We start from the raw sequence: 25,645 nt of genomic DNA on the forward strand, positions 1-25,645 counted from the left end.
CTGTTTTGTTTGTGTATTTCTGTGTGTGTTTGTGTATATCTGTGTTTGTTTGTGTATTTCTTTGTGTTTGTGTATTTCTGTGTTTGTGTTTGTGTATTTCTGTGTTTGTTTGTGTTTGTGTATTTCTGTGTTTGTTTGTGTATTTCTGTGTTTGTATTTGTGTATTTCTGTGTGTTTGTTTGTGTATGTTTGTGTTTGTGTATTTCTGTGTTTGTTTGTGTACTTCTTTGTTTTTTGTGTATTTCTGTGTTTGTTTGTTTGTGTATTTCTGTTTGTGTGTGTTAGTGTATATTGTGTATATTTGTTGTGGGTCCTGACCTGTGTCACTTCTTCACGTGTCAGTGATTCAGTTTCTTTTCTCATCGATGAATCATCTTCTGTCTTTTAACATTTAAACTGATGCTGGAGACTGAGTGTGTTTGTGTTTGTTTGTGTGTGAGTGTGTGCGTGCAAACACACACACTCACACACACACATCCTGTCTTTGCGGAAGTCGGAGCAGTCGAGGCGGCGCTAAATGAAATTATCATCCGGACACAGTCGTTATCTGAGCGGATCTTCTGAGCGGATCTTCTGGATCTTCTGGCTCTTCTGAGCGGATCTTGTGAGCGGAGCTCCGTCAACACTCCCCGGGTCTAACGTCCATCCTTCCCCGCCTCCAGGCTCAGTTTGTCGGGATCTTCTGTCGTCCGCCTGCCGAGGAGATGGGGGACAAGGCGGGCACCAGGTAGGAGCTAACATGCTAACAGCTAGTTAGCAGCGGAGCTCACGCACTTCGCTAGCGTTAGCCGAGCGGCGGCGGGGCCGGGCGGGGGGGCTTTTCTCCGGCTGTGCTGCACACATTTAGCCGCTTCCTGGGGGGAACCGGCCCGGGGATGACTCAGCCAGCCCCCGGGTCGTGTTCGAGCCTCCGGGGCGATGACCTCTTCTTCGGGGAGGCCAAGTTAGCTCGGCAGGGTGGGGTTAGCTAACCGCGGACAGGACGGAGCTCCTCCGGTCACTAATCTGTCAGATGAAGCGTGTGACTGATGTTTGAATCCGTGTGTGATCGCGAACCTGCCGCTGCCCCCCCTACACGTCTGTGTGGTGAATAGAAACCAGCTGTCACCGTGGACACAGGGAGTCCCACAACACGGCGAGGTGGGCGGCATCGATCCCTGCTCACTAACCCGACGCCTCATGTCCACCGACACACGAACACCTTGTCTTTATTCACACCTGTGATGAACGAGGACTTCATCAAATCGAAGCTGTTCTAGCGCAGGTCGGTGGAGGCTGGCCCGTGCTGGCCCGTGCTGGCCCGTGTTTGTGGCTCATGACACCGCATGAGAACGAAGCAGGAGCCGCAGTGAGCAGGTGATCAAAGCCCTGGATCCGGATCAACCGGTTCCTTTGATCCTCAGGTGCTAACACTCACTGCTGCATCTGAATGGTGATACCGATACGAATATGAAGACGTTGGTTGCCGCCCACCAATAAACCGAGGAAAGAAGAAGATCTCAAACCAGGAACAGGATAAAAGAAACAAGCAATAGTTTCAAACAGATCAAGTCAAAGTGGCTTTAGAGGGACGATCTGTCAGTAGAGCTCATAGCTTTAATGTCCTCATAAATATCACTTTAAATATGTCTGATTCTTTTCATCAAGAGCCATTAACTGAAAGATCTGTTACAAACAAACAGACTATAAATATCAAAACAGCTGCTAAAGGAATCTCTAGTCCTCAGATCTACTGTGTTCTACAAGAAAAGTTCTGACGTCTTCTTTCTCATGTACATGATGTTTTATTCGAGCTGGGAGATAAGTCAGTATGAATAATTATTACAATGACATTTTCATCAATAGCAACATAAAGGTGATATATGTATAGATCTCATTAACACATTGTGTAAACACAGTGAGGAGGTTTAACATGTAACTGATCTGCATCAGGTTTAGAAGATATTTAGAAGGGTTTCTAATTCTCTGAAGTAAAGAACCGTCAATCATCTTTAAACAAAACACAAATAATAACGTGACATCTATCATAATTAATTATAGGAACATTTTCATCTTGATTTAACTTTTGGCAGAATCCTCATTTGTAGTTTTATCATGTGACAGGCGTTTGTTGTTAATTGAAGAGCTGCAGTGATTGGTTGATTGGCGGGAAAATGATTGACAGCTGTTTTTATGATTCACTTTATACACAAGACAAGAAATGACATCACATCCAGCTCAAACATGTCATGTATAATTCTCTTTGTTCTTAAGTAGGTTTAAAACAATATTGGGTATTTTTATATAAACTGTTACAGACAAAGAAAATGTAGAATAAATGATAAATATGCTACAAACATGAGGAAGTGACACATTGATGACTAAGATGAAACAGACGAACTTTGGTTGTAGAGACGAAGACGATTCACAGCTGATCAACACAAACACTTTGTCTTCACTCGTTTCTCGTACGTGTTTGTTAACAGTTCATTTTTTTAATCTGGCTGCTGGGTTGAACTTTGTGATCGTGTGTCTCTGTCTCTGTCTCTGTCCACTTCAGCCTGGACTTCCTGTCTCTGCCCACATGTTACTTCCTGATAGGAAACAGGTGGGAAGCGGGGGGGTGACGCCATGTGAACACTGACATGAGGAAACTTCCTGGAACATTGAGACGTTATCACACAGGAAAACTGTGGCTTCACACTCTGGTTCCTATCAATGATGATGATGATCTCCTGCAACACAAACTGAAGTCACCACAGACGAAACAGTGATGTGAGATTATAAATAAATGATAAAACAAGGATTGAAATACATTTTAAAACAAGTGCTGAACAGGCTTAAAATGACGATAAAAGAAAATCTAAACATTTATAATAACATAGATATGGAGAATTTGAATATTGCAGAGTAAAGGATGAAATCAACATCTCAAACTCACACTAAAGTTTTTTTAAGAATTAATTTAAAAGACGTCAGTGACTCATCGAGGATCAGAAACTGAAAAGAACCTGCGTCAGATCAGCTGATTAAATAAATTCAATTAGTACAGCTGATGCCAGCAGCTGAGCCGTGTGATTGGATGTGTCAGTGTTTTTAAGTCTTTTTAAAACACTTCATTAGCTCGTTTTCATCGTTATGTTTTCATCTGTCCGTTCGTCTGTTTACACAAAAACTAGGGTTTAACAGTTTTGTACAGTTTCCTGTAAAATTGGTGAAGGATGAGACGTGAGTCAAAGTTTTTTTCAGACGTGAACTGAACCACACACATGTTCCTGACATGTTCTGTATGTGAGAAACAGTTTGAAACTCATGAAGCTTCAGATCAGATTCAGCTGCTCGTCACAACATCGATTTGATCTGAAGACGGGAGACAAGTTATTCTTTTACTCTTTACCGAGCCAAAATCTCATCTGTCAAACTCCTTTTCTACGTTGTGAATTAATCCAGAATCTTCTTAGACAAGATGGCTATCAGATATGAAGCTCTGACGTGTTCCTGACATGTTCCTTACGGGTTCCTCGTACACGTAGAAGACGAAGACGTCGACTTGGAAACACGAGGAGGTTCCAGATCTTCTGGTGATGAGGGCCGACGCCGGTGTGGATGAGCTGTAAACAACAACACTGATCTTTCCACAGCAGAGTTTATACGTCATGTCCGGCCTCCTGCTGCTCTACAGGCTCCGCCCCTGCTGCTCTACAGGCTCCGCCCCTCGCCTGATGTTCCCCAGATGTTCCTGTTTGAACGAGTCGGACCCGACAACCTGCTGCTGCTTCACAAACACTAACTACAGGAAATGGAATGACTGTTTCTGATTGATCAAACCTGATGGATTTGATGAGCAGGTCGTTTCTTTGACTGATGATGTGCGTCTGAACTGTGACTTTGTTTTTTAATCTCCTGCCGTCACATGTTTACCTGCACAAGCAGTGGTCCAGCTTGACAGTCGTGATGTGGAACCTGACGCCCGTGGGAATAAAACCGCTGCGTGTAAACACGCCTTCACGCTCTGCTTGCTGCTTCCACATCTCTCAACCCGAATGAATGTGTCATGGTGGCGAGCGGCGCCGGCGGCTGATCCACCTGCAGTGGAAAGGTCTGCAGGGACGAAGGCTGAGACAAACAGGGAGAGGAAAGTCCCGTCCTCCTGTGACCACAGACTGCGTCATGTCAACATCACTTCAAGTCTGGGCAAGAAACAAGTGTCCTCCATCTTGATTTGACTCTGTTATCCGCTAATTAGCGACTTGTTTTTATCAACATTATTCTTTTATTTATTCTGATGATTTAACAAAATGCTCCAGTGGTCGGAGTTTAAACGTTCAGATTCTTTAGTGTCAGAGTTTCCTGCTTTTCTCTTGTTTGGAATCTTTTGAAATCTGAATAGTTTCTCACTGTTGTTGTTGTTGTTGCTTTGTCACGTTTCTTACTGTTGTGTAGTTTTTATAAAGCAAAGACAGAAAATGGTCCAGTTGATGATGTTGGTGAGTTCCAGCTCTGACAGTGAAATCTGAAGTTGTGTTTGAGTCCTGCGGCCGATGAGACTGGATCAGACTCAGTTGTATGTTGTTGTGTGTGTTGGTCTAAATTTATCAGCGACAGGAAGCTGCAGGTTCATTGAAGGCAGCAGCTTCGCCTGATTTTCATTTTCTTTTACTGCTGCGGCTTCAAACCAGACACAAGCCGCTGTGTTTGTTACTTCCTGTTTGTGTGCTGCCACCAGGAAGTGGCCGGGACTCTGGTGTATTGACTGGTTTGGTGAGAAAGCTGTCAATCAAACTGCTGCAGGACGATCTGGTTCTAACTGGACTCGGTTTGTTTGTGATCAAAAAGAAAATTGGGATTCAGGGTCTTAAAGTCTTAATATTTAACAATCAGAATTTAAATATGTTAAAATATTAAGTTTAGGTTGACCTTGTTCCTTTAGCACTATTTCTTTAGTTGTATGAACAGTACGTTGTAATGTAAATCAGCTGTGATGTCTGACTCAACCTGCTGATGTTCCTTCATATCATGGATCTCACGTTTCTGTCATCATGGTCTGGACTCTGTGATAAACATGTACATGTATGACGTGTTAGAACATGTGACGTCTGGACGTCAGTCAGCTGAGATGGACTTTTTGTGGTGTCATCTCTGACCGATGGAATTAAGTTGGAATTGAAGAAGCAGATGGAAACAGACATGTTGACTTTCATGTTTCTATTTCACCTCAAATCAAAGTTTGCAGCAGTTTAGAAAAAAACTGAGCTTTTATGAATCTGCTGATCAGAACCCTGTCGTCACACAAACGTGTGTGTGCGTGTGCGTGTGCGTGTGTGTGTGTGTGCGTGTGCGTGTGTGCGCGTGCGTCACTTGGTTTTAGCTCCTGTCTCTTTAAGACCCCCCTCTTGATAAAGCCCTGCTCTGATTGGTCAGCTCGCTCGCCATGAGCCCAGCAGCAGAAGGAAAGCGTTAGTCGTCCATCGTCAGAATCTGAAAGAAAAAGCGTTAAATGTTGATGTAGACGAAGAGTTTTAATATTTGCACATGCCAACAAAACAAGCATCAGGCCCCGCCCCCAGAGAGGATGAATCCCTCCCCCTGCCGACCATGACAAGAAAGAGCAAGGAATCCTGGGAGACCGTCTGTTCACTGAGCTGTGACTGTAAACGCTAAGAAAACATCACGCCATCAACATTGAACCCGTTTCCCATCAGCCACCTCTGTGAGGACCAGGTTTATGGTGTCAGTCTGTTAAACCTCAGCACTGACGCCATAGTAACTTCCTTTTATTTCTCTTTCTTCACTTCCTCCTCAACTTCCTGTCGTGTTGAAATAAACTGACTTAGTTTCCTCCGATTATTTTCACTGAATATTCTCTCACACTTTTTACAGCGTCTCAGTTTCTACATTCAAACAAACACTGAAAAATAAAACTAACGTCACTGTCTTCTCTTCTTCCTCTTTTTCCTCCTCTTCCTCTTTCCAAACTTCTCAGAGTTTTCAAGAAGTCCAGCCCCAACTGTAAGGTGAGTCAGTCCTTTATTTTACAACCGACTCGACTGAGAGGAAATGTTCAGTTTTATCTGTGGAAACTCAGACGAGTGGAGACAGACGTCTTTACAGAGGAACTTTGACTGTGGATAATAAGAAGAACCTGAGTCAGAATTCAAAGTCGTGACAAACATTTTGTCAAGTTTGTTTTTGTACGTTTTTTTTAGAATTAAAGAAAGTGACTAAACGTGAGGTTTGTGTTCAGGTGACAGTTTACCTGGGAAAAAGAGACTTTGTGGATCATCTGGATCACGTGGATCCTGTAGGTGAGTCGAGCGTTTCGTGCTCAGTAGAAAATGTTTTTCCAGTTGCTGAGCAGATAGAATCCGTCAGTTGAAAGGTCACATGTTTAAAACCAGCTGAGTGAACAAAGTGTGGTGTTGGTGCTGACGCAGCGTTTTGTCTTCCTTCCTCCTGCTGACAGACGGAGTGATCCTCGTCGACCCCGAGTATCTGAAGGACAGGAAAGGTAAGACCACTTCCTCCTGAGCTCCAAGCGTGTGATGAAACACAAATACAGAGAAAAAGTTAAAAGTAGAGTTTTAACTCTACTTCAAAAACCTGAAGAGAAAAAGTGTTTGATCAAAAAAAACGTTGTCACAGACAGAAACTTAAAAGAGACAACGTATCAACTTTCCCACAGTCCTCAAACTTACCATCGCTGCTTCAGACTGAGCTCCTCAGTTCTCTGGATCTTCTCTGGAGGATCACACTCAGTTTGTGGGGGAGCTTCTAACACGGGACACAAACATGAAGAAACTAAAACAAACCTCTGGTGAAGAAGTGCTGACACACACGATGAAGACACAGACGAAGATGTGAGGAGTTTGTGGTGATCAGAGCTGAAGGTGTCAGGTGATGTCTACATGATCACATGACCTCTGCAGCAGAGGTCACACGTCACTTCCTGTCTCTGTCTGCTGCACCCGGCTGCCCCCCCCCTCACCTGAACCAGGAGGAGGATCTGATGCTGTGAACGAGTCTGTGCAGAAAACCTGCTGCTGAGTTGTTCAGCTGTGAAACACAAACTCTGGAGAAGCTCTGGAGACGAGTCTCTGGAGACGAGTCTCTGGATTTCACCTGGAGCTCATGTGTGATCTTCACTGTCATCAGGAAAAATCAATTCAGAAATAAAAAAAGTGACGTTTCATCATAATAACTTAATTCTACGCGTTTAAACCTACAAGGTATAATCTCAGTATATGTGGGTCTCAAAAGCCCAAACTAAGTCGTTGGACTTGGTGAAGCAGCAGAGGATTGTGGGAGTTGTTGTTTTCTTTGGGTCACTTGGTTCCTCTGTGTTTGCACTTTAGTGGGAGGAGCTTCAACGAGCTAGCTGTGTCATACATAGTTTGGTCAGAACCTGTAAACAGAATGAAAGGTCGTGTTAGCTTGAACAGAACATGGTTGGAAACATTGTGTATAATGTAAGTAAACATATATAATGCAGGTCCGATGGTTTTTAGACATTTTATTGAAGAAATGCTCAGGTGATGAGTCATGTGACAAAAAACCAACCGATTTCTTTTCTCTTCCTCGCCACAGTCTTCGTCACGCTGACGTGTGCGTTTCGTTACGGACGTGAGGACCTGGACGTGCTGGGTCTGTCGTTCAGGAAGGATCTCTACATCTCCACCTTCCAGGTCAGAGTAACTCAGTACTCAAACTTGACCTGTGTATTTTAACATTGAACATATGACCTTCCTGTGGTTTCACTTATCTCCTTTAATAAACCCTGCTCTACGTCTGACAGGCGTTTCCTCCGGTGCCCGAGGAGCGGAAACCAAACAGTCGCCTTCAGGAGCGGCTGCTGAAGAAACTCGGCCAACATGCACATCCCTTCTACTTCACTGTGAGTCCCATGACCGCGTGTGGCTGTCGCTCTCCAGCTTGTCCTGGTTCCTGTTTGAGATCGAAACAGGTTTCATTCATCGACGTCTGGTTGACTCTAACTCTCGTCCTCCCGTCGTCTGCAGCTCCTTTAGAGTTTCTCCGAGCCCACGTCAGCCTGTGCTGCTTTGAAAACTTTATTAACAACTGAACGTGACTCGTCAGGGTCAGAGGTCACACAACTTGTTCACATGGTTATTTGTGTTGGTGATTTTTAACTGTAAAGATTTTGTTCATATGTCTTTATTGTATGGTTTGATTCAGAAACGGAACTTTTTTATGTCTGTTGATTCAGATTCCTCAGAACCTCCCGTGTTCTGTCACTTTACAGCCCGGCCCAGAGGACACTGGGAAGGTAACACACACACACACACACACACACACACACACACACACACACACACACACACACACAGACACACACAAGCTGTTTTCAGACCTGAGCTCCAGAGAGTCGTCTCCACAGTTTGTTTCCCAGCTGAACAACACAGCATCAGATCCTCCTCCTGGTTCAGGTGAGAGGTGGAGCAGCCGGGTGCAGCAGACAGAGACAGGAAGTGACGTCCATTTCAATAGACATTTAAACACTTTCTTTATTTCAGTAAACAATAAAACCTGCACTGAAACATTGGAGTTTTTCAAAAACAATATATTATATATAGAACAACACAGAATTGGATGTTTTTAAACCTTAATTGAGCCTCAGTTGTGATTTAAATGAAAAGTTTTCCTGCTTCTCCTCCTGAACCTCAGCAGAGAAGAGATTCAGAATAAAAGTACGTTCAGCCTTCGTCCTGAGGGTCAAACCAGAAAGTGAGGAGGGGTCGATGGAACATCAGCAGCTGAACAGTTTTGTTCTGGTCTGTGTCCTCAGGCCTGTGGCGTCGACTTCGAGATCAGAGCTTTCTGCGCCAAGTCGATAGAAGAGAAGATTCACAAGAGGTGAGAAGGTTTGTGAGGATTTAGAGAGCTGGAGAAATGAGCTCTAGCTTCTCACGTCCGTCAACAGGAACACATCGGAATGTACGAAGAAATTCATCAGCTGACTCTGGATCAGACTTTATTTTAGTTTGTTTCATTTTTTAAACAAATGAGAAAAAACCTGGAAACAACTAATCTTTTCTCTGAGGAGAAAGAAATAAACGTGTGGTAAACAAACATGGCCGACAGCTTCAATGCTCATCAGAGGGAGTTCAGAGCGAGGGTGTAGTTCTACTGTCGTCTCTGTTGGTGTCACTGTTTCTCCTAAAATCACATTCAGTTAAAATGAAGGAAGAAGAAGATCAAGTTTATTCATCTTTAGTTTCATCAAACTGTTGAAATAAAAACTAAAGTGTGTGTGTGTGTGTGTGTGTGTGTGTGTGTGTGTGTGTGTGTGTGTGTGTGTGTGTGTGTGAGAGCAGGAACTCAGTGCGTCTGGTCATCAGGAAGGTTCAATATGCTCCAGAGAAACCAGGTCCTCAGCCGATGGTGGAGACGACTCGCAGCTTCCTGATGTCGGACAGGTCCCTGCACCTGGAGGCCTCTCTGGACAAGGAGGTACACACACACACAAGTAACCACACACACACTCACATCTAACCACACACTCTCGGACACAAATAAATGAGGAGCCTTTACTGTTGGAGACTGATGAGGTGATTGTGTTGATCTACTCTTCCTGTGTGTGTGTGTGTAGCTGTATTACCACGGCGAGCCCATCAGTGTCAACGTTCACGTCACCAACAACTCCACCAAGACCGTCAAGAGGGTCAAGATTTCAGGTGTGTTCTCCTTCGTTCCTCCTCTTTCTCCTCCTGTTTCTATTTCCCGTTTTTTAAACAGTGAAAATAAATGTGTCTCGTGTTAAAACCTGGTCGTCAGAGGTCACACAGACCAGGTCAGAGGTCACGTGGTCGGTTGGTCCATCAGGACGTTCTTCATACTCCACACCAGGAGGTGGCCGTAAACCAATAAACATTGGAACAAGTCGCGAAGCTGAAGTTTGCAGATTTTCACGGATCAGAAAAGAACGGCTTAGTTTCCTTGAATAAATGAACATGGATGATTTTGTAGGTATTGACTTGTGAACATGTTTCCTTCCTCACGTGATTCCCATGTGTAACATGTTGTGTAACATGTTGTGTAACATGTTGTGTCTCTGCAGTGCGTCAGTATGCAGACATCTGTCTGTTCAGTACGGCTCAGTACAAATGTCCTGTGGCTCAGCTGGAGGCAGAGTAAGTTCCTCTTGTGTTCATCAATCAATTCACATCCAGAGTTCAACCAAACATCACATCTGGAAACATTTCAAACGTATTCACTCACTGTTTGACCTTATTTCACTAAGTGCTTTCAAACAGGATGTAGAACTGTTTGTACAGCCAGTGGGTGTGGTTTACCTGAACAGTTTGATTGACAGCAGTGTGTGGTCTCCATAGTGACCAGGTGTCGTCCAGCTCCACCTTCTGTAAAGTTTACACTCTGACTCCGACGCTCGACAAGAACAGAGAGAAGAGAGGACTCGCTCTGGACGGGAAGCTGAAGCATGAAGACACCAACCTGGCCTCGTCCACCATGTAACTCACGCAGAGACACACACAGAGAGACACGCAGAGAGAGAGACACAGAGAGAGAGAGACACACACAGAGAGACACAGAGAGAGAGACACAGAGAGAGACACAGAGAGAGAGACACACAGAGAGACACACAGAGAGACACACAGAGAGACAGAGAGACACGCAGAGAGACACACAGAGAGACACACAGAGAGACACAGAGAGAGAGACACAGAGAGAGAGAGACACAGAGAGACACAGAGAGAGAGACACACAGAGAGAGAGACACACAGAGAGACACAGAGAGAGAGACACACAGAGAGAGAGAGACAGAGACACACACAGAGAGAGAGAGAGACACACACAGAGAGGGACACACACAGAGAGAGAGAGAGAGAGACACAGAGAGAGACACAGAGAGACACAGAGAGACACACAGAGAGAGAGACACACACAGAGAGACACGAGAGAGACACACACAGAGAGACACACAGAGAGGGACATACACACACAGAGAGAGAGAGAGACACACACACACACAGAGGAACAGAGAGAGACACACAGAGAGAGAGAGAGAGAGACACACACACACAGAGAGAGAGACACACACAGAGAGACACACACAGAGAGAGACACACACACAGAGAGAGAGACACACACACAGAGAGAGACACACAGAGAGAGACACACAACAGAGAGAGACACACACAGAGAGACACACACAGAGAGAGACACACACACACAGAGAGAGACACACACACAGAGAGAGACACACACACAGAGAGAGAGAGAGACACACACAGAGACAGAGAGAGAGAGACACACACAGAGGAACAGAGAGAGACACAAAGACACACACACACAGAGGAACAGAGACACACGCACACACATAGACTCTCACACTCACTCATACACACAGACACACACACACACACATTGATAATTATAAATGTAAAGATGTTATTGACAGCAACAGGTCAGATGATGATGATGATCAGGCCACCAGGGGGCGATGTGACCAGCTCTGTTTGTGTTCTAGTGTGAAGGATGTCACCAACAAAGAGGTTCTGGGGATCCTGGTGTCGTACAGAGTCAAAGTGAAGCTGGTGGTCTCACGTGGAGGGTAACACACACACACACACACACACACACACACACACACACACACATACACAACATACATACACACACACACACACACACACATACACACACACACACACACACACATCCATACATCCATACACATACACACACACACACACCCATACATACATACACATCCATACATACATACACACACACACACACACACACACCCCTCCCACTCTGCTGACATCACTTCCTGTCCTCAGCTTTAAGTTTCTGCTTGACCAGATAACGTTAAAACCACAGACTGTAAATAAAGATGGATGGAATGACAGCTCTATCGCCCCCTGGTGTCTGGCTGCAGTACAGGTCATCAACTCCACCTCCTCCATGTTAGCAGATGGGACATGAACCAAACTAAAGAATCAGAGTAGACGTTAAATAAATGTTTGTAAAGATGTTTCTGTCTTTTCAGGTCGTTCTCATCTCTCTGATGTTCGTTCAAGTGTTTCTGATCAGTTTGGTTTGAATCAGTTATTTGATGATATGAAAACAGGCGGAGACGTGATGATTGACAGCTGAGACTGACTCAGGATTAAGAGAGAGGAGAGAGAGATGGGGGAGACCAGGTTTCAGCTCTGACAAGTTATAACGAACAATAAGAGTGTAAAGATGTTATTAATGATAGCAGCAACAATTCATATAATAATTAATTAATAATAATAATGTGGGCGGGGCCTCGACACCACAGCATCACTGCTGCACAGACTGACTGTAAATAACGTCATCACCACAAGATGGCAGCGTTGGTATTGGAGTGGAGATATTTAAGCTTCATTTCTGGAGGAAGTGTCGTTGTCTTCTTCTTTGTTCAGTTAATTGGTTAATTGGTGGGTAGCAACTAACATCAAGGTGCATTACCGCCACCTACTGTGTCTTCTCTGCTCTGCACAGGATTCAGGAGAGGAGTCGTCATCTTTGTTTACAGTCTTTGATCTTTGTTTACAGTCTTTGATCTTTGTTTACAGTCTTTGATCTTTGTTTACAGTCTTTGATCTGGTTCATACATGATGATGAACTAATTATCTTCAGCTTCTTGAATATGATTGGGTGAAAACAAATTGATTCATTGGATTGAATAATTGGCAGCTGTTGTATGAGCACAGGAAGTAGAACAATTATCCAGTTGTATTTTGATCCTGACGGGAAGCTCAGCCTCACACTTCCCTTCCCCTCCTCTGACTTCCTGTTCCCTCCTCTGACTTCCTGCTCCCTCCTCTGGCTTCCTGCTCCCTCCTCTGACTTCCTGCTCCCTCCTCTGACTTCCTGCTCCCTCCACTTGACTTCCTGCTCCCTCCTCTGACTTCCTGCTCCCTCCACTCGACTTCGTGCTCCCTCCACTCGACTTCCTGCTCCCTCCTCTGGCTTCCTGCTCCCTCCACTTGACTTCCTGCTCCCGACACTTGACTTCCTGCTCCCTCCTCTGGCTTCCTGCTCCCTCCACTTGACTTCCTGCTCCCTCCTCTGGCTTCCTGCTCCCTCCTCTGGCTTCCTGCTCCCTCCTCTGGCTTCCTGCTCCCTCCTCTGGCTTCCTGCTCCCTCCTCTGACTTCCTGCTCCCTCCTCTGGCTTCCTGCTCCCTCCACTTGACTTCCTGCTCCCTCCACTTGACTTCCTGCTCCCTCCTCTGGCTTCCTGCCCTCCTCTGACTTCCTGCTCCCTCCACTTGACTTCCTGCTCCCTCCTCTGGCTTCCTGCTCCCTCCTCTGGCTTCCTGCTCCCTCCTCTGACTTCCTGCTCCCTCCTCTGGCTTCCTGCTCCCTCCACTTGACTTCTGCTCCCTCCACTTGACTTCCTGCTCCCTCCTCTGGCTTCCTGCCCTCCACTTGACTTCCTGCTCCCTCCACTTGACTTCCTGCTCCCTCCACTGGCTTCCTGCTCCCTCCACTTGACTTCCTGCTCCCTCCTCTGACTTCCTGCTCCCTCCACTGGCTTCCTGCTCCCTCCCCTTGGCTTCCTGCTCCCTCCACTTGACTTCCTGCTCCCTCCTCTGACTTCCTGCTCCCTCCACTTGACTTCCTGCTCCCTCCACTTGACTTCCTGCTCCCTCCTCTGGCTTCCTGCTCCCTCCTCTGACTTCCTGCTCCCACTTGACTTCCTGCTCCCTCCTCTGACTTCCTGCTCCCTCCTCTGGTTCCGCTCCTCCTCTGACTTCCTGCTCCCTCCTCTGGCTTCCTGCTTCCTCCACTGGCTTCCGCCCTCACTCTGCTCCCTCCACTGACTTCCTGCCTCCCTCCCTCCACTTGACTTCCTGCTCCCTCCTCTGGCTTCCTGCTCCTCCACTTGACTTCCTGCCTCCTCTTCTCTCCCTCCACTTGACTTCCTGCTCCCCTCCCTCCTCCATGCTTCCTCTCCCTCCTCTGACTTCCTGCTCCCTCCTCTGGCTTCCTGCTCCCTCCTCTGGCTTCCTGCTCCCTCCACTTGACTTCCTGCTCCCTCCTCTGGCTTCCTGCTCCCTCCACTTGACTTCCTGCTCCCTCCTCTGGCTTCCTGCTCCCTCCACTTGACTTCCTGCTCCCTCCTCTGACTTCCTGCCCCTCCTCTGGCTTCCTGCTCCCTCCTCTGACTTCCTGCTCCCTCCTCTGGCTTCCTGCCCTCCACTTGACTTCCTGCTCCCTCCTCTGGCTTCCTGCTTCCTCCACTTGGCTTCCTGCTCCCTCCACTTGACTTCCTGCTCCCTCCTCTGGCTTCCTGCTCCCTCCTTGACTTCCTGCTCCCTCCTCTGGCTTCCTGCTCCCTCCTCTTGACTTCCTGCTCCCTCCTCTGGCTTCCTGCTCCCTCCACTTGACTTCCTGCTCCCTCCTCTGGCTTCCTGCTCCCTCCACTTGACTTCCTGCTCCCTCCTCTGACTTCCTGCTCCCTCCTCTGGCTTCCTGCTCCCTCCTCTGACTTCCTGCTGTAGTTGCTCTTCACTGTTGTTGCTTCCACTGTAGTTTGTTGTGATTGTGTTGCCTCCTGCTTTTCATTTCATCTCCCCTCTGTGTTTTTGGCTTTCTGTGTCCGCCCCTCCCTCTGTCGCCCCCTTCAGGCTGCTGCGAGGCATGTTGGAGAGGTAAATGTGAGCGACGGCCTCAGTTTTCATTTGACGAGCACAGCACACATGAAAACACTGGTTTCTCTGTCCGTCACAGTTTTAAGTTTTAAACCTGGATTAAATGACAGATAATGTGATTTAACATGAGAGGAATCTGCTTTAAACCAGAGTTAAACCAGATTAAAATGTTCTAAACCGGGTTAGTTTGAAACTGGTTTAGACTTAAACTAATCTTAACTTTGTTCAAGTGGATCTAAATCTTTTTTTAAACAAAATGAATTTCTTCAAACTGGTTTAAAATTGGTTTCAATATTGGTTCAATGTATAGAAACTTAAAATTGTGAGTAAAATCTGGTTTAAACAACAGATCAGATCTGAAGTTTGAACCAGAGATAGAACTTTTTGAATTGGTTTTAAACGAGAGAAGCTTAGAGACACAGACACAGATGTTTATCTGCAACGTCCTGTTCATTTGATTTCATTATATATTGTGTGTGTGTGTGTGTGTCTCTGTGTGTGTCTCTGTTCTCTGTGTGTGTGTGTGTGTGTCTCTGTCTCTGTGTGTGTCTCTGTCTCTGTGTGTGTCTCTGTCTGTGTGTGTCTCTGTCTCTGTGTGTGTCTCTGTCTCTCTGTGTGTGTGTCTCTGTGTGTGTCTCTGTCTCGTCTCTGTGTGTGTCTCTGTCTCTGTCTCTGTGTGTGTGTCTGTCTCTCTGTGTGTGTCTGTGTGTTGTAGAGACGTGTCTGTGGAGCTCCCCTTCATCTTGATGCATCCTAAACCTGTGGAAGCTCCAGTGTCTCGTCCTCAATCAGGTGAGTTCTCTCTCTCACTCACACACACACACATTGAACGAGCAGTGTGGGATTATGGGAGTTGTAGTCATGTCATTTCAGGTTTCTCCAATTTTCCTTGACAAATGATGGAAATGATGAATTGATTATTAAAATAGCTGCATATAAAAGTTGTAATGATTTATTGCTCAGTGTATCTGATCGATCAGCAGGTTTTACTCTCTGGTTTTCATCATACACTGAATTACCATAGAGACGAGAGGCAGTTTCCATGGAAACAGTGGAGTGACGTCCTGTGTGTTTGTTACAGCTGTTCCAGAGATGGATCCGCCCATCGACACCAATTTGATAGAATTTGACACAAAGTGAGTAAAAACCTGATGTTTACGTTCTGAAATGTTGTTAAAATCTTCTTGAAGAGTTTTAATCCTGGAAGCAGGTCGAGCATTTGATTCTGAGTAAAACAAATATTAGAAAACAAAAAAGGAAAGAATTTTCTTTCAGTTGATATCATTTGGACTTGTAGCTTCTACAGGAGAAAATGACATTTCACATCTGGTTGTTTTTATTATATTGTATTATAATATTGTGGATGATAATCAAATCTTATCAGAAATCTGTTGATCTCTGTTAAACATCTAGTTTCATTCACTTTTGATTGATTGGTGTGTTTGATGACGTCATCCTTCGTCTCGCAGCAGCATCTCCCAGGACGACGACTTCGTCTTCGAGGACTTCGCCCGCCTGCGACTCAAAGGCGCCGTGGATGACAAAGACGAGGACTGCTAGGATTTCGCCAACCCTTCATACGCTTGCTTCAACCCGCCACACACACACACACCCACACACACACACTCTTCACGTTACATTCCCCATTGATGGATGAGGGCGTGTTTAGACGGAGGCCTCACAGGCCTTGCTGGTGTTCTTCCTCTCTTGCTTCTGCCATTCATCACGCTGCCGCCATTTCCTGCCACCGCCTCCTCCATCCATCTTCTCCGTTTCCCTCTGTTTTTGCTGAAGGTTAAAAAACTCTAGATGTTAAGCAGCTGCAGGACAGATGTTGGCGGTCCAGATGGAAAATCAGCTGCTTCTTTGTTTGTAGTTCAGGACGTTCAGGTATGGGCGGAGTCCAGAGGGCGACCACGTGAGGAAAAAGATTAGAAACATGAAGAACTCTGTTCACAGAAGAAGCAGCGTTTGTCTTCTTTTACTTTGAAAATCTTCTTGAATGTCGAGCTTTTCCTGCGGCGATGATCAGCGTCGCGTACAAACGGGATTTATATTTGAAGACGAGCGGAGAAATCTGTGCTGACGCAGTTTTTCTTCACATTTACACTGTAGACGCTTTTTATGTTGTGGTCGCAAAAGGAGGAAACACTCAATCACAACAGTCTTACAGACGACTGAAGTTCGATTTCACCAGCATCCACCGACCCCCCCCCCCCTCGTCCATTTGTTTCTCACTGTCTGGTTGTGGGGTTTTTCAGTTTTTTTCAGTCATTCCAGCGTCGATGAAGTCATTTCATTTTATTTCAAACATTTCACAGACAGAAGACGTCTGGTCGTCTACGTTTTTCTGACAGTTTGTAAAAAATAAAGCAACAAGAAAATAAACCGTCGTTAAACAATCAAATTATTGTTTCTAGATCAGATCAGTTTATTTTAAATAATAAATAAGAAAATCCTCTTCCTCCAGAAATTAAGCTAAAATATCTCAGATACGAACGCTGCCATCTTGTGGTGATTATGTTATTTACAGTCCATTTGTTCAGTAGTGATCGTCAGGTGGAGCCGTGGTATCAAGGTCCCGCCCACACACGCACTCGACCAATCATCACGTCTCCGCCTGTTTTCATATCATCAAATAACTGATTCAAACCAAACTGATCAGAAACACTTGAACGAACTTCAGAGAGATGAGAACGACCTGGAATGACAGAAACATCTTTACAAACATTTATTTAACGTCTACTCTGATTCTTTAGTTTGGTTCATGTCCCATCTGCTAACATGGAGGAGGTGGGTTTATGACCTGTACTGCAGCCAGACACCAGGGGGCGATCCAGATGAATTGTCTTCAGTTCATCTTTATTTACAGTCATTGGTTTTGATCTTCATCACAAAGGTGATGAAACCGAACGATAACAAAAAATACTTATATTTTATAAAACGTACAAACTGAAATTTTAACGTCGGAGGAAAATTTTATTTTATTTACAGATGATGAATTCATGATGGTTTTATGTTTTATTTTCTCTTAAGCTGCTTCAGACTGAGCTCCTCAGTTCTCTGGATCTTCTCTGGAGGATCACACTCAGTTTGTCTTCCTCCTCCTGAATAAAGTGTAGATCCAGGAGCAGTGTGAACAGCAGAGGATCCTCCACTGATTCACTGAGTGGGGGGAGCTTCTAACACGGGACACAAACATGAAGAAACTAAAACAAACCTCTGGTGAAGAAGTGCTGACACACACGATGAAGACACAGACGAAGATGTGAAGAGAGTTTGTGGTGATCAGAGCTGAAGGTGTCAGGTGATGTAAACATGATCACATGACCTCTGCAGCAGAGGTCACACGTCACTTCCTGTCTCTGTCTGCTGCACCCGGCTGCCCCCCCTCTCACCTGAACCAGGAGGAGGATCTGATGCTGTGAACGAGTCTGTGCAGAAAACCTGCTGCTGAGTTGTTCAGCTGTGAAACACAAACTCTGGAGAAGCTCTGGAGACGAAGCTCTGGAGACGAGTCTCTGGAGGCGAAGCTCTGGAGACGAGTCTCTGGAGAACGAAGCTCTGGAGACGAGTCTCTGGAGAAGCTCTGGAGACGAGTCTCTGGAGACGAAGCTCTGGAGACGAGTCTCTGGATTCCACCTGGAGCTCAGGTCTGAAAACAGCTTAAGAAAAACGTAGAAAATCACCAGACGTCACTTCAGGTGTGAAGAAATGATTAAATCAAGTTTTCTGAGGCTCAAACTTCATCGTCTGCTCGTTTAAGGGAAACACTGAAGTTTATTTTTGGTTTATTTTCATTGACTCACTTAAAATCCTTATAACTTGTGTTGTAGAATTATAAATACTCAAACTGCTTTGTGCCTTTTACACTGTTGCCAACAACATGTCTGAATCAGCAGGTTCAATATACATCTACTTGAAGTAGAAACAACGTCCTGGGGACTTATTTACTGTAACTAAAGCTTCTATTTTTAAACATTGATTCAAAATGATTTCATAAATGCAGAATAATAAACTGAATTTAAAAGAAATACTCGAGCAAATTCGAAAAATAACTAAAAGTTTGACTTTTGTCTGATTTTAAATTTTAAAAAACTGTTGCTCTAGTAAGGTAGTTTATTTATTTTATTTTTTCTGGCCAAATTATAAAATTGTGGTTTTAATTAATTCTTTTAGTTTTCTGCCATTTTTTTCTCATAAAATATTTTTTTAAATATCAAAATGTGTTTTCTCTCTCACTGCTGCTTTCTTCTGTTTAACTTAAAACAACACCCTGAAAATATTTTTATCATAACATCACAGACAATGTCCCCAAATCTACATCATAATAATTTCATCTTTTCCTTTAATGTTGATGCCATGTGAGAAAATAATGTTTCAACATAGTGCCATGAAAAACTCTGAAGCCAAAAACTAAAAGAGATTCATTTTTAAACTAAACCAAGCGGCTGCAGTGTTTCCCTTCAACCACATCCGCCTCAGCCGTCGTCCAGGTTTCTCTTTTCTTCTATCAGGAAACTTTTCAGCAGCTCGGGGTTCAATTTATTTCTAATATTCTCATTAGATCTTTTCTCTTCTTGGCTCTGATCAGTTGTTTTCCGATGTTCGTACGTTGCCTTTAAGTTATTTGTTTTTATTCAGTTCAACATTTCAGACTTTTTCATCTGAAAAACACTGAACTTTTGTTTCATTTTATTTTCACTTATTCCAGGAAAGTAGATGTTTTTATTCCTAATTCTTTGTCGCGTCTTCTACTTGATTCTTGAACGTTTTGTTTCCTGATCTGAAAAACTGCCAAACGCCCCCGTCACTGAAGCTGCGATCAGAAGGGACGAAGAAGAAGCGGAGCATGTTTTTAACTTTTCATTTGATTCGTTTGATTTGGAAGCAGTGCTGTGAATTGTACGAGCTGTGATTCTGTCTTTATTTCGTTGTGCATTTGTGGGGTAACTTTGCTAAGTGTGAAAATATTTTGACAAGTGCCACGCCCCCGGCCTGTGCGATGCTTAACCATGATGTCTCTAAAACAGGAAGTGATTTCTGCTGGTGGACGAACACCAGAACGATAGAATTACGATTATTATGCTTCTGATTATTATTATGGTGACTTACTATTATTATCTACTGTATCATCATTTACAACCATGATTATTCTCATAATCATTTAAGAGTCTATTGTTTTGCCATGTATTTTTTATGTTGAGATTTTTATTTTAGTTTTCTTTTTATTATTAAAGGTAAAATGAACTAACATATCCTGTTTCCCTGGTGATTGTGTTGTTGGAGGAATCTCGCACTTATTTCCATTTTCTTCAACTTCAAACTTTGCCACAAAATTGACGACAGATTTTTTGAACTATTCTTTCTGTTGCGTCACACTGTGATGTCACTGATGACGTCATCAAGCTGCGGCGTGCTCCGGAGAATCCTTCACGTCGGAAACAGAATGAGAAGAAACTGAACCAGGATTAGTTCTTATGTCGACTGTTCACTCACTGATCGCATTTACATATTTAAAGGAAACCTGCTCAGGTGGATCATTTTAATGTTTGTTAAACTGTAAAATGTTTTGATGAAGCCCTGCTCTGATTGGTCGGCTGCTTCCAGCTCATGTAGGTTAGTGTGTGGACGGTTGCAGACAGTGAATGATTGATGAGTGATACACGCAGGTTACGTGACAATGTGTAAAACGAAAGATCTGAGTGAAGTGTTGTAACCACGGCAACTGAGAAGGTCGATATCTCTGCGTCGTTATGACGTACAAACAGGATGGGAGGAGGGAGAGATCATTCAATCAAGAGTGGGCGGAGTCTCCCAGTAACCAGGAAGTCAGGAGACCAGGGCCTATCAGAAGGCAGCAAACCCACTTCAACAGAGAAACAGCCTGGAGGGTCCCAGATGTTTCAGTCTCTGTTTGTACAGAACTCTATAAACAGTTTATATACGCCTCGCTGCTGATTGGACGACACCTCTGACACACCCACCAAACCACAGAAAACCAACCAGGAAGCTCGTTGACACGTTTAGAGGAAACATGACGTTCAACCTGGAAACTGACGAAAGGTTTTGACCTTGAACGTGACCCAGGCTTTGTTAGGGGGCGTGGTGGATGGCGTGAGTGATGTGAACAAAGAAATAGTTCCAATCAATTGAAGAGTATCAGCTTCAGCAGGAGAGGAGCGCCCTCTACTGGGAGACAAAGCTTCTGCACAAACTTTGAGCTTGCACCTTGTTTGTCACTTTTTGTGAAGCAGAACTCGTCGGTCACTCATCACGTGTTTTAGTTTCAAGTTTTCCTGATAAAACAGACACAGCTCATTTTCATTTTAATAAAGTTTTATTTTAAATCCACAGAACTGAAGAGTCTTTAACAAAAGTTCTAGAAAATCTAAACCAACAGTTTCTAATGAGAACAGGACTCCGCCTCATTACTAACATTTTGTAAAGGTTAGGAAACATTTTTAAAAAACCATCGTCTTCAGTCTCGTCGTCATAAAGCGTCGTAGTCGTCGTCGTCCTCGTGCTTCCTCTTCAGCGACTCGCCCCCGGAGTTCTGCGACACCATGTTGGTGGTGATGAGGATGTTTTTGGAGCCAATCAGAGACGGGTTGATCAGGACATTGGAGACGGCCGGCGTGGACGGTGTCGCTATCCGGACAAAAGTTAGGAAGTAATAATTGATACTTTTTACTTTACAGGTTTCTTCACATTTACAGTAACTATTTTTAACAGGAGCTAAATACAAAGAGTGGGAGGAGTCACGTTCTTACTGGTTTTGGTTGTGGTCGTCTGAGAGGGCGGTGGAATCTGCACCGTGAACCTTTGACCCGTCAGAGACACCGGAGCTCCGACTTTAGTGGTGATGGACTGAACCGATGGAGTTCCTGTGGAGACGACACCAGTCAGAACAAACAGGTCCACTGTGCATAGCGCCCTCTACGGCCTCACAGCTGAATTACAGGGAGTCTGGTCACCATAAGACTCACCGAGGGTCGGCGTGGTCGGTCTGCTGGAGACGGCGCTGACACTGAGGCGAGGCACCGATATCCTGCCGGCAGACGACACCTGGAAGAAAACAAATCCTCACGTCACTGAGCTGCAGAACCAACAGAACGAGAAAATGAAATGTTTTAAAATGAGATTGAAGTTTTCACCTTCTTCTGAATCGACTTGAGTCGGTAGTTTGGCGCCGTCAGACAGTACCGGTCCGGAGGAAGTCGAGGGCCCGTGTACGGTTTAATGAGCGGCAGAGGAGCCTGGTTCTTCTGCCTCGCAACCTCCAACAGGAACTGAACACAGGGACGCCGCACACGTTACAACACTGATACACAAATATTAAACCACAAAACTACACAATGAAAATAAATGAACTTCATTTGAAGAATTCAGTTTCAGCAGCAGCTTGTGAAACGTGTTCACGACTCATGGTCACGTTGATAATTATTTTGTTGTTCGACAACAGAAACATTTGTAAACAAGACATTTGTATAGCGACAGGCGACTTGCATCTCGTGGTGGCGGCGAAGTGAACGACTGGTCCATGCGGCACTGGATCGCCAGTTTAATGTCGTCGGCGTCCACGTTGGACTTCTTGGCGTGTGTTGCGTAGATTTTGGCGTCCTCGATGATGGTCGTCACGTATCCTGCGAACACAAACAGCCGGTGAAAGACTGACGATGACACATAAAAATCATTATTTTAATTGAACTGTTTTAATTCAAAGTTCCAGCTTCAACATCTAAAGATCTTGTTTCTTCTTTACTTCCTGTTCCAACTCTAACAAGTGTCAGTGATGATGGAGGAGCTGAGAGACGACAGGAGACAAACTGTTTCCTCTCCTGATGCTTCTTATTTAGACGGAACATCAATAAACATAAAACCAGCTTCATTATTTATGTCCCGCTCAGGCCTCCGTACAGCTCAGCTCCGTGTCACAGGGGGAAACTGCATCGTGGACTCACTGTAGGTGAACTCCAACATCTGGTTGATGACCCGAGGTTCGTACTCGGTGATGCCCATGTCCTTCAGGATCTGGATCATCACCTGGAGAAACAACACAACATGTTACACGACTGAAAACAAAGACGAATCATAGACCGTCCCGTTTCGAATGAGTCCGTTCATCCCGACACGCAGGCTGCGACAGGTGGATCCTTCCCGGTTCAACATATCCCAGAATTCATTGCGCTTCAGCAATGAACAGTTATTACCAAACAGTGACAAAATGTGGAATGTTGAAGTGTTTCAGTCCAATTCAACGTTTCATCATGTCCGACTTCGGCTCTGTTGTGAGCCGTGTGGACTCTGCAACACCGTCACTACCACAAGGTGGCAGCGTTCGTATCGGAGATATATTTTAGCTTCATTTCTCTTTATTTACAGCCTGTGATCGTCATTATATATAAATATATCTCATATACAGAAGAAACATTTACAATGAACAGCTGTGAGCCACTAGTGTGAGCACTTTATTAGGAACACCTGTAGAATCCAATCAGCCAATCACGTGTCAGAACAGAAGAGAACCTTCAGGTAAAGTTCAAACATCAGACCAATGAGGTCAGAGGTCAGGCTGAGGTCAGAGGTCAGGCTGATGTATGTAACTTTAAATGACTTTAACTATTTTTACAGTAGACTTCCACCTCAGTGAGTAATCGGATTACTTCAGTATACACAGTCTCTCAGTATCGAGGTAACGTTACTGTTCATAAAGTGCAGCCTGCACTCACATAAACAACTACAACAGCTAAGCTAACGAGTTAGCAGAAAGCTATTGTTGTGAATGCCGGTCCAATGCTAACGTTAGCAGCTAAGCTAGCCGTCGTTCGGCGGCTCAGAGAAACGTCCGGTGACCGTTAAACGATCCGTTACAGTTCGATGAGTCGGATCAGAACCGCGGACCCGGTGGATCGGAGTGAAACTCGGTACCTGAGCATCTTTCGGGATCGTTTTCGGAGCAGACATTTTGATTTCCTCTGCGGTGACGTCACGTCTTCTTCTCTGGGTGTATCAGCTCAGACACAAACCTCCAGCGACTCCTGCCGGTCAGGAGGAGAGTGGCGGTATTACACTGATGGTGAGAAATCAGAAAATTAACGAACCCGAAATTGTGATAAAGAATAAAAACAAATAAAGAAATAAAGAAATAAAGAACACAAATTAAATCAAGAGTACAGAATAAATAAAGAATTCAAAAAATGATTAAAAAGTAAAGAATACAAAATAAAGAATACTAATTAAATAAAAAATCTATAATAAATAAAGAATAGATATAAAATAAAAAAATTAAGAATAAATAAAGAATACAAAATTAAGAATAAATAAATTACGAATAAAGAACACAAATTAAAGAAATAAAAAATATAGAATAAAAAAATACAGAAATAAAGAATACAAATTAAAGAAATAAAGAATAAAGAATAAAGAATGAAAAATAAAGAATACAAAATAAAGAATAACAAAATATATAGAAATAAAGAATACAAATTAAAGAAATAAAGGATACTAAATAAATAAAGAATCAAAAATCAAAATAAAGAATAAATAAAAAATAGATAAAGAATCAAAAATCAAAAATAAACAATAAATTAATATTAAAGAGTAAAATGGATCCATATATTTATAATATATCATCAGAATAAAGTTTATTTTGTATCAGCAGAATATTATCATCACATCACATTTGATTAAGGTGAAGTTACTTTTTATTTTTATATGAACTAGAAAGTATTTAAATCTATAACAGTACAATCCTACTCTAGTATAAGTTTTTTTAAACTTTAATCTAAATGAATTAGTAATCAGTAGATTCATATTTATGTGGAAGAATAATTGAAGAATATTTGTGTCTGAGGTTTAGTGGAGTAGAAATTGTGTAAAGTACAACTACCTGAAAACTGAAAATGTACTGTACTTGAGTAAATGTACTTATTTACTTATCACTACTGAAAATGGATAGTGGATTAAATATAAATATAAATATTATATGAAGTCAAATTAAACCCAAATATAAAGTAGCTTCTTATGTGTCATAAAGACGTAGTTACAGTAAAAAGTTCGGTTTCATAAATTATTCATCTCGAGCTTCTCGGTCAGTTAGTTGATTATTTTGTTGATTCTAACAAATAAAACATTTGGTTCTAATCAACATAAAAAACACGGATCTATAAAACAAACCCAAATTCAAAAGGGTAAAACCTAAATAAACCTGATTGTTATAAATAAAAGCAGCTGCAACATTTACACACTTCAATCATTTAACACTGTGAAGAGGATCATTATGTTATTTCTATTATATTTCATTTGTATTATTTTAATGATGATGAACAGTGACACTAACACAGGAGGAGACAAAGCTTTAACGACAGAAATCCTGCAGGAGGCGCTATAAGAACACACTGAACTGTGGGTACGACTTTTTTTAATTAGAGTTTTAACACCTCAACTTTAAAATGATCCAAAGTTACAATTCTTACCTTACATGAAATATGTTTTTCTTATTTGCTTTAAATAATAAAATTATCAGCTTTTAAACTATAGATAAAATCAGCTGATGATAAATTCAGTGAAAACTTTTACGAACCAACAGATCAGAGATGAAATCGACCAATGAAAACAGTCGACTTGTGACGAGAAGGAAACGATTGATCTCATCAGGTTTTTAAAAGATTTTAAATCCATGTGACTCAGTTCACATTTAAAAGGTCAAGTTAATAGTTTCTGTCACATAATTTGGCTTTTAAATTAAAATAAAATAAGTGACGTAGTGGAAAAGATTCAAATGAATTCGATTTTCTGCTTTTGTGAGAATCATTCATTTTATTTTTCATGTTTAAGGTTTTTAATGTTTTGTGACTGAAGGTCAAACGACGTCTGGATCACATCCTGTTCACACAGGAAATGAAACAACAGGATTGAAATATCACATGTTGTGTTTCGTTTGCTCAAGACGATTTTTACTGTGATATCTGTGTCGCCTCCTGAGAAACTACGAGTG

General features: G+C 43.3%; 2 protein-coding genes and 1 long non-coding RNA gene across 7 annotated transcripts; 1 reads left to right on the forward strand and 2 right to left on the reverse strand.

Annotated features, from left to right (window-relative positions):
- Nucleotides 1-270: 270 nt before the first annotated feature.
- Nucleotides 271-17,053, forward strand: arrb2a (arrestin, beta 2a). Of its 4 annotated transcripts, none has more exons than XM_035178747.2 (17): nucleotides 271-727; nucleotides 5,963-5,993; nucleotides 6,224-6,284; nucleotides 6,443-6,487; nucleotides 7,564-7,661; nucleotides 7,772-7,870; nucleotides 8,204-8,263; nucleotides 8,783-8,850; nucleotides 9,312-9,447; nucleotides 9,587-9,671; nucleotides 10,055-10,127; nucleotides 10,329-10,466; nucleotides 11,486-11,569; nucleotides 14,623-14,646; nucleotides 15,362-15,438; nucleotides 15,728-15,782; nucleotides 16,119-17,053. In XM_035178747.2, exons 1-17 carry the CDS (start codon nucleotides 705-707, stop codon nucleotides 16,204-16,206), a joined length of 1,245 nt encoding a protein of 414 aa, XP_035034638.1. In that variant the 5' UTR covers nucleotides 271-704; the 3' UTR covers nucleotides 16,207-17,053. The 4 variants fall into 4 exon arrangements, with proteins under 4 accessions (XP_035034638.1, XP_035034637.1, XP_035034640.1 ...); XM_035178746.2 differs by having other exon boundaries at nucleotides 279-727; nucleotides 16,116-17,053; XM_035178749.2 differs by lacking the exon at nucleotides 14,623-14,646 and having other exon boundaries at nucleotides 279-727.
- Nucleotides 2,158-3,008, reverse strand: LOC118122186. Its single transcript, XR_004698435.1, has 2 exons — nucleotides 2,921-3,008; nucleotides 2,158-2,726 (listed from the first exon to the last, which is right to left on the reverse strand). It is a non-coding gene; the product is annotated as an uncharacterized LOC118122186 (long non-coding RNA).
- A 3,914-nt stretch (nucleotides 17,054-20,967) lies between the features above and the next one.
- Nucleotides 20,968-23,688, reverse strand: taf9 (TAF9 RNA polymerase II, TATA box binding protein (TBP)-associated factor). Of its 2 annotated transcripts, none has more exons than XM_035177697.1 (7): nucleotides 23,578-23,688; nucleotides 22,611-22,692; nucleotides 22,156-22,292; nucleotides 21,804-21,938; nucleotides 21,636-21,714; nucleotides 21,420-21,533; nucleotides 20,968-21,297 (listed from the first exon to the last, which is right to left on the reverse strand). In XM_035177697.1, exons 1-7 carry the CDS (start codon nucleotides 23,611-23,613, stop codon nucleotides 21,140-21,142), a joined length of 741 nt encoding a protein of 246 aa, XP_035033588.1. In that variant the 5' UTR covers nucleotides 23,614-23,688; the 3' UTR covers nucleotides 20,968-21,139. The 2 variants fall into 2 exon arrangements, with proteins under 2 accessions (XP_035033588.1, XP_035033586.1); XM_035177695.1 differs by having other exon boundaries at nucleotides 20,968-21,306.
- Between the last annotated feature and the right edge of the window lie 1,957 nt (nucleotides 23,689-25,645).

Source organism: Hippoglossus stenolepis, chromosome 15 (genome assembly GCF_022539355.2).
Source record: "Hippoglossus stenolepis isolate QCI-W04-F060 chromosome 15, HSTE1.2, whole genome shotgun sequence".
Classification (NCBI taxonomy): Eukaryota; Metazoa; Chordata; class Actinopteri; order Pleuronectiformes; family Pleuronectidae; genus Hippoglossus; species Hippoglossus stenolepis.

Bases quoted from the DNA above. Each gene is read 5' to 3' on its own strand.
- taf9 (XM_035177695.1), bottom strand. From the start codon at position 23,613: ATGTCTGCTCCGAAAACGATCCCGAAAGATGCTCAG. The intron at 21,715-21,803 runs GTGAAAACTTCA...GTTTTCTTCCAG, and splicing joins TCAAGTCGATTCAGAAGAAG to GTGTCGTCTGCCGGCAGGAT. The intron at 21,534-21,635 runs GTGAGTCTTATG...TCGTCTCCACAG, and splicing joins ACCGACCACGCCGACCCTCG to GAACTCCATCGGTTCAGTCC.
- arrb2a (XM_035178746.2), top strand. From the start codon at position 705: ATGGGGGACAAGGCGGGCACCAG. The intron at 8,264-8,782 runs GTAACACACACA...CTGTGTCCTCAG, and splicing joins GCCCAGAGGACACTGGGAAG to GCCTGTGGCGTCGACTTCGA. The intron at 10,467-11,485 runs GTAACTCACGCA...TTTGTGTTCTAG, and splicing joins AACCTGGCCTCGTCCACCAT to TGTGAAGGATGTCACCAACA.